Below are 15,905 nucleotides of genomic sequence, written 5' to 3'. Positions count from 1 at the left end.
AGTTATCTAATCACCGTGCGCAAGAAAAACGTTTTGTGTGGTCAAACCTTCACTAGAGATTCACATTCCTGTGGGATATACGTTATCATGGCTTTATCAACAGGCGGTGAAGTCATTTCCTTCTCAACAGTGTCCACCAAAACCAAACTTTTGTGGTCACAGATTTCCCTCCCTTCGTAATCCTCATGAAGGACAGGGATATTATGCATGCTGTATAAATGACGGATGGCTGGCAGAGCGCCTGTCATACTCAAGTATTCTGTCTGATAGCTGAGCTCACACTCTTTCTTTGTGCTAACATTGTGTCAAATGTATTTCTGTACAATTTTTTTCTAATTTAACCCACTATCTTCTTAGGATGTTTCATAGAACTACAACTCCAAGTATGACTAAGCAACCTATTACAGCTGTGGTATCTATCTATCTATCTATCTATCTATCTATCTATCTATCTATCTATCTATCTATCTATCTATCTATCTATCATCTATCTATCTATCTATCTATCTATCTATCTATCTATCTATCTATCTATCTATCTATCTGTCTGTCTGTCTGTCTGTCTGTCTGTCTGTCTGTCTGTCTGTCTGTCTGTCCATCCATCCATCCATCTATCATCTATCTATCTATCTATCTATCTATCTATCTATCTATCTATCTATCTATCTATCTATCTATCTATCTATCTATCTATCCATCCATCCATCCATCCATCCATCCATCCATCCATCCATCCATCCATCCATCCATCCATCTATCTATCTATCTATCTATCTATCTATCTATCTATCTATCTATCTATCTATCTATCTATCTATCTATCTATCTATCTATCTATCTATCTATCTATCTATCTATCTATCTATCTATCTATCTTGTCTGTCTGTCTGTCTGTCTGTCTGCCTGTCTGTCTGTCTATCTATCTATCTATCTATCTAGTCTGTCTGTCTGTCTGTCTATCTATCTTGTCTGTCTGTCTGTCTGTCTGTCTATCTATCTATCTTGTCTGTCTGTCTGTCTGTCTGTCTGTCTGTCTGTCTGTCTATCTATCTATCTTGTCTGTCTGTCTGTCTGTCTGTCTGTCTGTCTGTCTATCTATCTATCTATCTATCTATCTATCTATCTATCTATCTATCTATCTATCTATCTATCTATCTATCTATCTATCTATCTATCTATCTATCTATCTTGTCTGTCTGTCTGTCTGTCTGTCTGTCTGTCTGTCTGTCTGTCTGTCTATCTATCTTGTCTGTCTGTCTGTATGTCTGTCTGTCTGTCTATCTATCTATCTTGTCTGTCTGTCTGTCTGTCTGTCTGTCTATCTATCTTGTCTCTGTCTGTCTGTCTGTCTGTCTATCTATCTATCTATCTTGTCTGTCTGTCTGTCTGTCTGTCTGTCTGTCTGTCTGTCTGTCTGTCTATCTATCTATCTTGTCTGTCTGTCTGTCTGTCTGTCCGTCCGTCCGTCCGTCCGTCCATCCATCTATCTATCTATCTATCTATCTATCTATCTATCTATCTATCTATCTATCTATCTATCTATCTATCTATCTATCTATCTATCTATCTATCTATCTATCTATCTATCTATCTATCTATCATCTATCTATCTATCATCTATCTCTATCTACTAAAAGATTTGGTCTTTTGTAGAGGTATATATATATATATATATATATATATATATATATATATATATATATATATATATATTCCTGTCAGTAATCCTATTGAAGACTAGCCCCTACCATGCCTTAAAAAAGTTGCTAACAGAAAACAATAGATTGCATTAAAGCACACAGCTAAGGAGACTTTGAGTTTAATGCCCCTTTAAGTGTATACTACATGCACTGATAAGAATGCGCAGATGATGTGAGGAGTCATTTATTAAATGCAGTTTGGATCAAATTATCAAAGCCTGCTGAGAGTTGTAGTTGAAGTGCAGAGAAGAGCGGAATGATGAGCAGAATGCTGTTGCATACTCTGCACTGGCTGCCTGCTTTACGGCAAGCTCCTCCAATTCTCCGAGCTGCCAGCAAACTAGGGGAAGTGAATGTTAGGTTTCTGGGTCGGTGGAAACTCTTTGGGAGAATCATTGAATCTCCAAACAATTTTATTGGTTCCACAAATGTTCTCAGTCCCTGCCAGATTATCCTACAAGGCACAGCACATACGTGGAATAGGCAGACAGTCACTTCATGGAAATCCTGCTTTCTAGAGCACCCACTAGTCACTACTATTGCTTTGCAAACCTCATAGTTCTTTTTTCCCTGTCTGAAACCATTAGGAGATTAAAGTTGTTCTTTTCCTTTCCTCATTGTTCTTCCAGTTTGAGAAATCCCTTTGTAAACTTGCCAGGGAAACCTAAGAGAGCTTCCAGCTTCCTTCCAAGAGTGGCTGCTCACCTTGGCAATGAGAAGACACAGAGGACCCCCTGGCACTAGCTCCTGAACTGCAATCATGGAGAAAGAATTTTGAAAAGTATGTGGAACTTTTAGAAAAAAAAAAAGTCCGAGTCTCCCCCTTTTTTTTCCAGCTCTCCCTCCTTCCACCTTCCCCCATACAGAAGCATTGCCTCTATCACCCGGTGGCAGTGGTCCACCTTCCCCTGCTGTTTCGTAAGAGCTTTAGAGGAGTTTTGGGAACAGCCCTCTCATAAGGAGCAGATTGGGGAGAGGCGCTTCCCATTTGAAGGAAGACAGTCCTTAAGGAAGGACCATCCCTGTAAGCCACCAGGAGGAGATCCTCTGCATCACATCCACTGCTGGACCGGAGGAGACCAGGAGTCCGCAGAGCTTCAGATAGCGCAGGTTGGATACTGGACAGCAGTAATCTATACTCTGTAATACTCCTTGATACGATGCTGCAGCTGCTGATACTCTTCTCTCTATCCCTCTTCCCATATCAGCTCCTTAGTCTTTCTTTAAATCCAGCTGCAGGCTCCTGGCTGCTTCAGTCTGCTGTAAGATGTCATCATTTCATAGAAAGAGTTGCCAGCTGATTAACCCTTCAGCTATGTCTTACCTTTCAGGCAATATTATGTACTGCAGCTAATGATTAACACTTGCACTGCTGGAGAGATGGTGGGTTTTGCTGGCAGAATATTGTTTGCTTTGTTTCTAGTATGGAAGAATGAATCGTTACAATGTATCACAATGCAGTGCCTGTGAAGGTTAATGATCTGGTGACAATGAAGTTGTGAGATGGGTAGATGAGTAGTTGGGGCTGGTAAGGAGATGATGTAAGTTGCCCCCAGGCGCCCATGGCAATAGAAGTGTTAAAGTGCAGGGATCATATGGAAGATAACTTTGGAAAGTTCTCATGATTTATTGTCGGATCAGCAAACGTCTGTAATAAAGAGTTGACCGTCTGGAATTCCTGCTGCATAGACTCATAGACATTACACCCCAGCCAGGGTCTCAGCAGATCTTCATTGGAAATGAATGTTATTATAAGCAGTCATAAGTCATTTTATTTGTTTTTTTAATTTTTATAGTAGATCTTATTTTTCTTACTATTGAAACTTTTTGTAGCTTTGCTTTTTAGTCATTGGTATATGCTGAGACTTGTAGTTTTACCCCTTCTGAGGAAGCATAGGTTGACAGGCAATGGGAGGGGGGGGGGTGAGATAAGTCGTATTCTATGCACATACTAACAGCTGCTTTTAAGTTTGAGTAAAAAAATTAACATAATATCAGTCATTTTTGTACACTGCTAATTCATGAACTTTGTGTATTAGTAGAGAAGGGGTTTTGGGGGCAATGAGAAGAACATTGTGAATGAAGGCTTCTCAGAATAGTCTTCCTTCTATAAAAAAAAAAAAGTGTTCCTTCCTTCTATAAAAAGTGTTAAAACAGGTATAAACCTAAAGGAAAGTATTAGGCAGAAGGCAAACTCATTAAGAGTACGTTTTTATTTGTTCTAATACTGCTGTAATATTTTTTCCAGCCACTAGGTGATGCAGTGAGTAAGTAAGAAAGAAATGTCCTGTGTTATATGATACCTGTACCAGTTCACTTCCAAGCTTTAGAAAAAGAACATTATGCAGTTGAATCTAAAGCAGAGAATGTGGATGTGTCATTGATGCCAGGGCTAAGGAAATAGTAATTGCTTAGTCCTTGTGTGCTGGAAATGCAGACCTTTTGGTTTGGGAATACTAAGCTGCAAATAATGTTCTCTACCTATTGGGCTTCTCGTGACTGTTTCCTTGGTGCTCTTGTTTTGACTGTGTTTGACTTCTGCTATTTCAATGACTGTATTAACTGATATCTATAGTTATGTTTTATGACATTAAGTTCATTGATTCCCATTTATTTTAGAATGCGTTTCTTATTTTCCTAACTAGAAAGTACATATTTATTAAGAAAGTAGAATGTGTGCTTTGCTTTGATTCCTGGAAACACTGGCAAAGTTTTGTGAATGATCAGCACAGGATAAATGAACCCCTAGTATCATATGCTAAACAGTGTAAATGTAGTGTAAAGGAACCTTTGGGACACAGGTCTGCGCTGTCTGGTTAATGGGTTTTGCACTCACTACCTAACATAGTCTTATTGTGTCTGCCTGAATGATTAGAAAAGGAAACCTAAACTGTGACCCTTAATCCTGCTAGCTCTGCTTTTCTGCTGCTTCTAGAGCAACATCTGTGGCAGCAATCATGGTGTTTTACAATCCTCGGATGACTCCCTCGCGGGCATTACATCATGGTTGTACTCTTCTTAGGGTCCAAAGGGTCCTTAACCACATCGCTGGTAGTGGGCTCATATTTCTAAGCAATAGTCAGCTAGTTAGTAGAATGGAATTCATCATCCCCACTGGCAGACTTTCCATTGTCTAGGGGAGTCTATCCTCATTTCAGTGAACACTTTTCACAAAAGTTATTCTCAGATATTGCTATCTACATCTCTTACGTTGAACTGTTAAGTTCATTTTTTTTTAGCACCCTTCATCATCTCATGTTTTATTGGAACTCTGTCCAAGTTTTTTTTTTTTTTTTGAGAAACTCTCAAATGTATTGTCAACACATCATACACGGTTAGAGTCCTTATAAAATGTAATACAATATAATTAAACGCAGGAAACATAAATATGCATTTTTATCATTCCAACTGCATAGGCTTCTAATAAATAATAAATGATTCAATTCTTTCCAGTTGTTTAGATAGTGCTAATATATTCTCACTGTGCTGTATAGAGAATGTATACCTGGGGTATACATAGAAATGAGGGGGTCTCACAGCAAAGATTACAATGGGGCTCCCTTCTGGTGCTGGTTAATACTATGACACCTTAAACCCACCACCTGAGACAGAACGACTTGGTGCTTGTTTGCCCCCATTTTCTTTCTGTGATTCGTGGATTAATTCATGGCACCCTATTTTGTAGGAGCAATTGAGAGGGTATCCCTGCACAGGTTCTTACCTCTCATTAAAATAAAGGATACAGCCAACCGGGACTGTGTCTCCTTTTTCCAGGGACCCCATAGCAGTCGCGTGGTCTGCCTGTATGGTACATACGACCTTGCCTGTACCCAATGAGGCTTATCATTGAATTTCTCTAAGGCATACATCTACCCTAGGGACAATTTTATAGAAAGGTTATTAATCTAATCCTGATAACAGAATAATTGGTCAATGAAATAATAATTAAAGATAATTTAGATGAGACCAAGTCATTTAGAAAATTTAGACTCTTGGAGCCGTCATGAAGAAAATCTGAGGTAATAGCTTCCTGCATTCACACCCAATTTATTTGAAGGGCTGGAAGGGATAGAAAAGTAATGTGCTTAGTCACCAACACTGAAGTGGTTAGCAGTTCTGTACAACAGAATAACCGCACTCAGGTTTCCTCCTGTAGATGATCACCTCGGTATGATTAATTAGACTCAGGAGCTGTAGAATGCAAGTTGCCACAGGCTCTGGACCTCTGGAGGGTTGTGGTAGTCTGGTATTGCCGTCAGTATTAGTTTTAGCATGTTTTAGATTAGCATTCAAAATAGCGCTTGGTTTATAGCCAAACCAGAGATACCGATCTGTAGACAGGACTGTTTCGGACTCTTTCTGGTTTGGCCAATCAACCAGGATCTATAAAGAGTTGGACATTGACTTGCAGAGCAGTCACCCATAGGTGACATTAGAGAGACAGTTCTCTTCCTTCTGGAGGAGAGAAATTTTGCAAACATTTTTTCCCAGGGAGCATTGCTCTTAGGACTACTTACCAGATGGATCTCCGCAAGGAGAATCAGTACTTTTTAAGAGCTGTTCAAAGACATCTCACTCAGCTAACCAAAACCCTACTCTGTACCGATGAGGAGAAACCATCGCAAAATACTGCTGTGTGCAGATGGGTGTCTCTGTTTTGGCTCTAAACCAAGTCATGTTTCATAGCTCTATAAAGAGTTGAACATTGACTTAGAGGGTAGTCATCTATAGGTGGCACTCGAGAGACAGTTTTCTTTCTTCTGGAGGAGAGCTAATTTTTCCAGACAACATTGCTCCTAAATGGGTATTCCCATCTTTTACAGTTATAGCATATCTGCAGGATACACCATAAATGTCTGATAGAAGCGGCTACCTTTAGGACCCGCACTGACTTTTAAAACAGGGGACCCCCAGCCCGGTCCCACCTGGTGAGGTGTCTACCGCATCCAGATGGAGAATCAGTGGAGACATAGCCGGGATTATAGTAACAGCCGAGATCACTGTGCTATGCTGTTTTTGGAACTCTAGATCTATGGAAACAGCGTAGCTTGCAGTGCTACTCTGTTTCCGTAACTTTCGTATACTACAATGGGAATTATGGAAATAGCATAACACAGCGAGCTCCACTGTTTTCGTAATACTAGCACCTCTACATTCATTCTCAGCCTGGGATGAGGCTGCAAGTCGGACGGGGACAGGGAACCCCCATTCTGCGGATAGGTGTGTGTCCTAAAGGTGGGATTCACATCTATCAGACATTTATGGCATATCCTGTGGATATGTCATAAATGTCTAAGGCTATGTTCACACGGGGTATTTTGCAGAGTTTTTTGACGCGGTAACCGCGTCGCAAAACTCGGCAAAAACGGCCCGAGAATGCCTCCCATTGATTTCAATGGGAGGCGTCGGCGTCTTTTTCCCGCGGGCAGTAAAACTGCCTCGCGGGAAAAAGAAGCGACATGCCCTATCTTCGGGCGCTTCCGCCTCTGACCTCCCATTGACTTCAATGGGAGGCAGAGAAAGCGTATTTCGCGCTGTTTTATGCCCGCGGCGCTCAATGGCCGTGGGCGAAAAACGGCGCGAAAATCGCCACGAAAATCGGCGTGCAGGGAGAGGAAAATCTGCCTCAAAGTTCCAAACGGAATTTTGAGGCAGATATTCCTCCCCAAAATACTCTGTGTGAACATAGCCTAAGATAGGAATACCCCGGCCTTATTTAGACAGCAGTATTTTGCTTCAGCATTTGTAAGCCAAAACCTGGAGTGGTTCCATAACACAGAAAATGTACACATTTTTCCATTATACTTTTCCTCTGTGTAGGTTCCACTCCTGGTAGAATCTGTTTTAGTTGTGGATAATGTACCGAATGATATAGTAAGTAAAAAAACCAGACACGATTCCGTCTAGCTCAACCTTATGTCCTGCAGTGTTGATCCAGAGGAAGGCAACAAACAGCACAAATAACAAACCCCAAGTTGGCAATTGTCCTTATCCCTGTATGGGGAAATAATACTGGAATCAGTTAGCCTTCTTGATTCTGTAAATTTTGAAGGAAATTGCTGGCAACCTAATGTCTGTAGACATTAGATTGTCAACAGGTCCCACCAAAGTTTCTGTGGTCATCTGTAGTGTTATTTGACATTTTCTTAGATACTGTATGATGTCTGTTGCAGTTTTGGCTACATTACAACAAAGTGGTATGTGACATTTTCATACATATGTTGCATAAACCAACACCCCGGCTAAATATCTCATATCATTTAGCAAAAGCCCTGGTTGAAGGGAAGGAAAAGGAGACCCAAAGGGACTAATAATGCAAATAAAGTAGACAAATTTGACTTGCTGTTTTAAATGTTATTTCTTTTATTATTTCAGATCCATTCATGTTGTTGTGAACCATAAAATCCAAAGAAATGAAAATTCGGCTTTACTTTGCAGTGACGGCGCTATATGCTATCCTGCTTTTATCTCCTATAGAGGCAGAAGGTAATTCATTGATTTCTCATCTTATTATTTAGTCAATAAGGGAATAGGCCTGTCATTTTTCCTCTATTTCTTATTTCTCATCTATTTATTTCTTTCTCTTCTGTTTGTCTTTTCTCTTTGTCCTTTCTTGTGTCGTGCAAATAACGCATTTTACTTCCCAAAACCAAAGTCAAACTCATACTCAAAGTAGATCAATAGGAAGGGACTTGGCAACTGCCATCCCCAGTCTTCAAGGCATACGGATTTGGAAGAAAGAACTTGTGTAAGCATGAAGGTATTATATTACAAGCCTTCCGGCACTGGCACACCCCTCCTGAGTGGCACTTGTGCATTGTGAAACATCTACATATAATAACATTGTTATACAATGTATGTACATGCTGTAAATAATTATTATTTATTTCTATTTTGTTATAAAATTTGAATGACAGTTTGTTAATCTCTGTGTACATCGGGCTACCTATAATTGTGCTAAGGCATATTATCCATGCCATCATTTGGGCATTATGGGCAGTGTGGTTTAGTAGCAATAGGTATGACAAAATGAAGAATAATTTTGTAAAACTTTAAGAAATCAAACTTTTACTACAAATATACTAAATGTGAAGAATAATAATTGTATCAATCCGGTATTCCTCACTGCTGCTGTCTATTCTTATTAGATATTTAGTTATGAGTTATTATCTATAGTTAATAAAAGACTGCGCTATTGATTCCGTCAAAACAACGGAACCCGTTCACAACGGTGACAAACGGAAACCATTAGCAAAGTTTCCATCACCATTGAGATCAATGGTGATGCAAACAGAAGCTAAAGTTTCCGTTTGCCTTTCCGTTGAGGGGTTAACCCGACGGAACCTCTCAACGGAAGGGCAGCGCTGATGTGAACAGGCCTCTTATATAGTTGAAAAACCGCTGAGAATTGCATAGTGGAGCTCCATCTATAAACACTATTAAAGATTATAATAGGGAGATGCATAAATAAATAGTGCCCTCATTATCAAATTGTCAGAATGACCGAGGGTGTTCTAATAATAACCCTGCAGAGGTACAGAGGATTTCAGCAGTTTTACTGCAGCCTGATACATATCCGCACCAAGGATGGACATGTGCAAGGAAAGTGTGTATACCCCTCATTATAGAGTTCCTCTCTCTTGGTTTTCTAGAAGGATCTTCCACTAGTGTGCCAATTTCTATGATAAATTGCAAATCACCAGTAAATATCATTAACATAGTCCCTTATGTGCAATTTATCATTTTGTTTTATTTAAATAATTTTAGTTAGAATTTCGTCATAATTAAGTTCATAATATATCTTTATAGGGATCAGAGCTTTTTTCCCTTCTGTTACAGAGCTCCAATTTCCTTTCTTTCCTTTATACAGCCATAGAGTTTGTGGGGGGAGGGGGGGGGGGGGGTTTCTACAGTAGCAAGTTATGGAAGGGAAGAAAGGGCCGCAGTGCTACTAAAACTCAGTGGCCACTTCAGATTTTTTTTCTCTACACAATGTCACTGCCAACCCTGCACTGTGCAGTCCTATGCACTTGAATGGAGCTGTGTTGTAGTTTTCGGCACAAAGCTTGGTTGGGAGCAGCATTGTAAAAAGAAAATGCTGAGGGGATCATAGCCCCTTCCTTCTAAGGATTAATTGTGGTCCCAGTAGTCAGATCCCACGATCAATAAGAAATGTCTGTCCTAGTGATATAACATAGCTGCCTATTGTGTGAAATCCCCTTTACCATCTTAGATGAATTCAACTGCCACTAGAGGGAGATCATTGTATATGCATTTATACAGCTCCCTTTGAATTCAATATTAACTGCATGACTCTGTATGCAGTGACCTCCACCTAGTGGTAACTGAAGGCAGCCAGAATTTTATTATTTAACTCTGACTATATAAAGGTCATTTTGAGTTCTGAATCAGGAAAAAGAAGCACTAAGTCCTATACATATTATTAAAATAAGCAGCACAGAACTTAGGACCAATTTGATTAAATGATATGATAGAAAGACTTAAAGATAGTGGTGGCCCCCCTTGCCTACTGAGCCACATTGCAGTTGCACAGACTGCTCATATGCTATGTCCGTCCACCCCTAGACAGCACATCACTACAGCTTCTGTCTGCAGTGCATTGAGTATATAGAGGCAGTCTTCTCTCAGATCCTGTGAGGTTGTGGTATTTCCCACAAAGCCCCACACGATATTATGAAAGGAAATGGCTATTTATGCAGTTCCCTAATATAACCTTTTACATGACTTTAAACAGCTGCTCAGTACATGTCATAGATACTCAGTGCTCTGAAAGATTTCTGCATAGTACTGTTTGCTGCTGAGATACAGTAAACATTTGTCACACCAGAAAACATCATATCTATATAGTATATCTTCAACTCTGTCCATATATGCATTAGAGGCTCTGTCAGCAATTCCGTCACATGTGACTGCAAGGGCTCGTCTACACGCTGCAGAATTGCCGCGTATTTTTCTGGACGGAATTTCGGACGGAAAAAATGCAGCAGAATACAGTAGCAGAACAGTGGATGAGATTTAACAAATCTCATCCACATGCTGCAAAACAATTCAGAGCAGAAATTGACCTGCGGTGCGTATTTTTTGTACCGCAGCGTGTAAATTCCTGCTGCAGAAAGTGGCCAGAATTGCTGCGTTTTTCAGAGGAGATGTCACGATCACCTAATATTGTGAAAAATGCAGCAAAAGAAATGGTGCGTTTTTGCCGCAGCGGAATGTCTGCGTTCTTCAACGGAATTGCTGCAGAAATTTTCTGCAGCAATTTCGTTGTGTGTGGATAAGCCCCAAGAATATTGCTGCATGCAGTGCTGTTCCTCCAGTCCAGGTAACAGAAACCATGACAGAACCCTGACAGACTCCATTAAATGTCAACATATGTGAACAGAGCCTTACTTTGCGTTTGAGCTATATGGAGATACAACTGTAAATCTTTTACAGTTCATACATTTATCTGATCAAAAGGAAAGGGTTTCCTTTTTTCTGTGAAAGGTGTTTGTCAACTTCTATTATTGGCAGATTTGTATTTAGTCCTTTTTCTTTAGTAGTTTGCTGCCCTAGCATTGCACAAAGCTACTCCCTGGCATCCGGGAATGAGTACCTATAAAGATGTGTGAGGACATATAATGTATCCAAAACTGAATAAATACCACACAGCACGAGGTTTGTACCATGAAAATATAAAAAAAACTTTATTACAATAAACATAACAACATATTGGCCATCAAGAATTAAAATAAATTATACAGACAAATTAAAAAGTAGTGTGAAGATACGAAGAGGGCTACACAAATAACATGCTAGTACCATATAAACATCATGTGATGCGGTAAAGTACAGAAAAATGAGTCCAAAGTAGATATATATATATACACACACCTAAAGCCATATCATAGGGCAAAAAGGCCATAGATAAGCTGCACTCCTAACCAGTACCACATAGGAATGTGCACAGATATCTAGATAAATCCAAAATGAGATTATATAACTTACAGAAGGAATAGCCCAAACCAAAGGCTCAGAGAGCTGTACAAACCCGTAGATTGCATGGTGAGTCACACACAGTATCTCCACACTAAACTCCCCCGACACGCGTTTCGCCATCAGCTTTCTCAAGGGGTACTGGCATCCAGTACCCAGACACATATCCCACCTCCCCCTGCTACGCCCCTAATTATTGGTATTAATAACTAATATTTGCAATAAACAATAGCCTTAGCTATGAAAATTGACTTCATATAAAATCATAATTTCAGTAGTATCCAAAAAACAATTTATTGCCATACAGACAGGAGTGATAATTTATCTACATGTTTTCGGTTGCTGCCTTTAAACTTATTATCCAGCACTGCAATGCCAAACAACTGCCTTACAAGAAAATGGCCAAAATGCCGTTTTTTCTTTTGCAAACCCTTAATCTATTTGTAAAGTGAAGGAATGAGCTACAACCATTTTTGGCAGTGAGTTACTTGAACGTGATGCTGCTAAGCTGTGTGGTTTCTTGGACATGGTATGCAGATGATAATACATTAACGCAGCATCGAGCATGTGTTTATATGGAGAATATTCCTGGAATGCTACATTAGACTATATTAACAAAGTCAGGATCTCTTCAATGCTTGCTTCATTGACTGGATCTACACAAATTAACTGCATATTGGATTGATTGTATATGAGCTAATTTCCCTTAAAGGCATTTTAACTAACCGGTTGTATATTTTTATTTTCCCTTAGGCTTGTAATATATATTATTCAATATAAAATACAGGATTAATCACTAATTCTAGTCTACTACTAATTTTTCTTCAGGAAGTATCTGCCAAAATATAATTGAAAGGCTCTTGAGGCTAATCTTATGACTCTACTTAGAATGTATCTAGAGATCGGCCCATTTATTAAGAGTGTAATGACCTTATTCTGTTGGTTCATGTATCTCAAATAATGAGTGTGTACATGTAAGGCTTTGTTCACATCTGCGTCAGTGTTCCGTTCGTGGGTTCCATCAGACCTTTCCGTCACAGGAACCCACGAACGGATACCAAACGAAAACCATAGCTTTCCGTTAGCATTACCATTGATTTTAATGGTAATACTTCCATTGCTAATGGTTTCCGTTTGTCTCTCTTCCGTAAGTTTTTTCATTTTTTTGATGGAATCAATAACATAGACGACTGTGCTTTTGATTCCGTCAAAAGAACTGAAAATTTACGGAACGGAGACATGGAAACCATTAGCAATGGAAGCGTTACCAATGAAATCAATGGTAATGCAAATGGAAAGCTATGGTTTCCGTTCGTGGGTTCCCCTGACAGAAAGGTTTGAAGGAACCCACTAACGGAACCCTGTTGCAGATGTGAACGAAGCCTAAGATATTAAGATATACAGTTGTGTATTTTACATTCTTAATAAGTATAGAACTATAAGAAATTTAATGTTCATATATAATATGGTAATATTCTCAAACACCGTACAAAGAATGCCATTCTCACAATTGTGGCTCTCAGTCTAATATCCCTGTATCAAGCCTTCACATAGAGTGCCTTGTGAAAGTATTCACCCCCTTGGTGTTTTTCCTGTTTTGTTGCATTACAACCTGGAATTAAAATGGATTTGAAATTAGATTTTATGTAATGGACCTAAAAAAATAGTTCAAAATGTTACAGTGGAATGGAAAAATACCTTGTTAAAAAAACCATGAAAGCCTGAAAAGTTGTGAGTGCTTATGTATTCACTTCCTTCACTATGAAAACGCTCTGGTCGGGTCAAACCAATTAACTTCAGGAGTCACAATTAATATAATAAGGTTCCCCTGTATGCAACCAAAGTGTCACATGATCAGTCACATGATGTCAGTATAAATACACCTATTCTGACAGGCCCCTGAGTCTGTAACCACTAAGCAAGCAAAATAAAGACCAAGGGGCTTTCCAAGCAGGTCAGAGACAAAGTTATGGAGGTATAGATCAGGGTTGGGTAAGAACAAAAATATCCTAAACTTTAAACATCCCACAGGTCATCATTAAATCCATTGTAACAAAATGGAAAGAATATGTCAAAACTACAAACCTGACAAGAGAAGGCCACCCTCCAAAATTTATAGACTGGGCAAGGAGGGCATTAATCAGAGATTCAACAAAAACGTCAACGATAACATGAAGGAGCTCCAAAGATCCACAGCGGAGATAGAAGTATCTGTCCATAGGACCACTATAAGCCGTACACTAGACAGAGAGGGACTTTATGAAAGATTGGCCAGAGAAAAGGCATTGTTTAAAGAAAAACATAAGAAAACACGTTTTGAGTTTGTCAAACAACATGTGGCCTATTGAAGGCCTACAAGTCTGCCTTCTGTGATCTAGTAGTAGAGCACAGATAAAGGCAATACATAAGTAATGCATTGTATTGCAAGAGTGATCTAATGATCGCATGGTAAAGAACAAATGTAAAAACATTTTTAATAAAAGTTTCAAAAATGAAAACAACTAAAAGTAAAAAAAAAAACAACCTCTTGTCCTATATTTTACATAAAATAATGTAAGCAATAAAAAAAAAGTAAACATAGCTAATATCACTGCATCCTTAATAGTCTGAACTATGGTTTTTAACCCACCGGACGAATTTCTGTTCTTGGTCACCTCGCTTTCCATAAAAATGCAAGAAAACAGGATCAAAAAGTTGCCAAAAGTTGCCATTTTAATTCAAGGGCATTGAATACTTTCCATCATACATTCTATCTTTATATTATTCCATGGTTTATATGATTCATTGTTTGTTTTATTCACAGCTAGAACAGAACAAATTCCATGTTTTATAATGTAATGTTTCAAAATTGCTGATCTTTATTTTCCCTATTAACTCAAGGTCAAAGCCTCAAGTAGACTTACATCCTGCAATAATTCATATGTCTAGTGTATCTTAGATACAAGGATCACACACACAATTGAAACCCAGCTGTAAATTTGTATATACTGCACCATTATTTCTGAGACAGTGGAGTGCATTTAGAAAAGTGACAAAGCCAAGTTATTTCCCAGAAAGTTTATAATTCTCCCTTCCATTTGTTATATTTACTGACATAAAAATAGCACAAATCAAGTTTACTTTTTTCTGAATCAATTCTGCAATGCCATATTGTTTTTTGTTTGTGTTAACAACATAGTGACTAGTGTTAGCTTGATGTCTTCTCCCTTTCTTATTTATTATTCCTGTACATGTTTCCATGGGTGTGGCAAATGTTTGCTAAATTTCAGCATTCAGTACCTATAGAATCTCGCATCACATATTCTACATATGCTGAAGAACTGAAGAATTAGACAGTGTGCACAGGCTATATATATATATATATATATATATATATATATATATACACACATATATATATATATATATATATATATATATATATACACACATATATATATATATATATATATATATGTATATATATATATATATATATGTATATATATATACACAGATATATATATTATATATATATTGTGTAAATGTGTATATAAATTCGCTCTAGACCTCAGAAGTTATTAATGTGTTAAAATGCAGATCTTCCTATGATCAGTCTCTAAATAATTTTTGGATGTGCCAAACCATGCTTAACATTTGTAATGGCAGAAGCAGGATTCCTACAGTATCTCCAAGTAGTTATCTTTCTTCAATTTTATCATATTTAGCTTCTTAATAAGTAAATGTGAAAGAAAATGTGCGCAGGTGCTGAATAGACTGGATGTCTGGAATCACATTCAGCGCTTTTCTATATGTGCGGTATATGTTTTAAAGAGCAACTGTGAGCTTTCCTGACATGTCTGTTTTAACTTATGAAATACAAATTCTGGAGCATCTTTTCTTAGAATTCCGTGTTGTGCAGTTCCTCTGTCATTCATCCTATAAATGTAATTTGGGTAACTGGCCGTAACCAATCCCCTCCAATAGGGTATGTCCCAAGATAGTTCAAGTTTGGTAGGGACACGTCCCATTGACGAGGGGAATGGTAATACCAAGTTGTCAATTTATTCATTCACTTCCAGGAGAAATAAGGGAACGTTCAGACGTAGCGGAAATTTTCCGCTGGAGAATTTGCTGCCAATTTGTGCCTTTAGAGATGAACAGCAAAATGCAGAGCTGTAAGAAAAGATGCTCCAGAATTGTTATCTCATGGGGAATACAGGTATTTAC

The 15,905-nt window shown here is 38.5% G+C and overlaps 1 protein-coding gene across 1 annotated transcript in view; it reads left to right on the top strand.

The window, feature by feature from the left end:
• The first annotated feature begins 2,655 nt into the window (after positions 1–2,655).
• The window catches only part of COL12A1 (collagen type XII alpha 1 chain), a 150,054-nt gene continuing 136,804 nt past the window's right edge, over positions 2,656–15,905 (top strand). The window contains exons 1-2 of the mRNA XM_075862036.1: positions 2,656–2,810; positions 8,076–8,186. Of these exons, the coding sequence (XP_075718151.1) occupies positions 8,114–8,186 (73 nt within the window). The 5' untranslated portion in view covers positions 2,656–2,810; positions 8,076–8,113. The remainder of the gene's footprint in view (positions 2,811–8,075; positions 8,187–15,905) is intronic.

Source organism: Rhinoderma darwinii, chromosome 4, assembly GCF_050947455.1.
Source record: "Rhinoderma darwinii isolate aRhiDar2 chromosome 4, aRhiDar2.hap1, whole genome shotgun sequence".
In the NCBI taxonomy this organism is placed as follows: domain Eukaryota; kingdom Metazoa; phylum Chordata; class Amphibia; order Anura; family Rhinodermatidae; genus Rhinoderma; species Rhinoderma darwinii.
The sequence above is the reverse complement of the archived record's forward strand: the minus strand, read 5'-3'. Positions and strand labels throughout refer to the sequence as shown.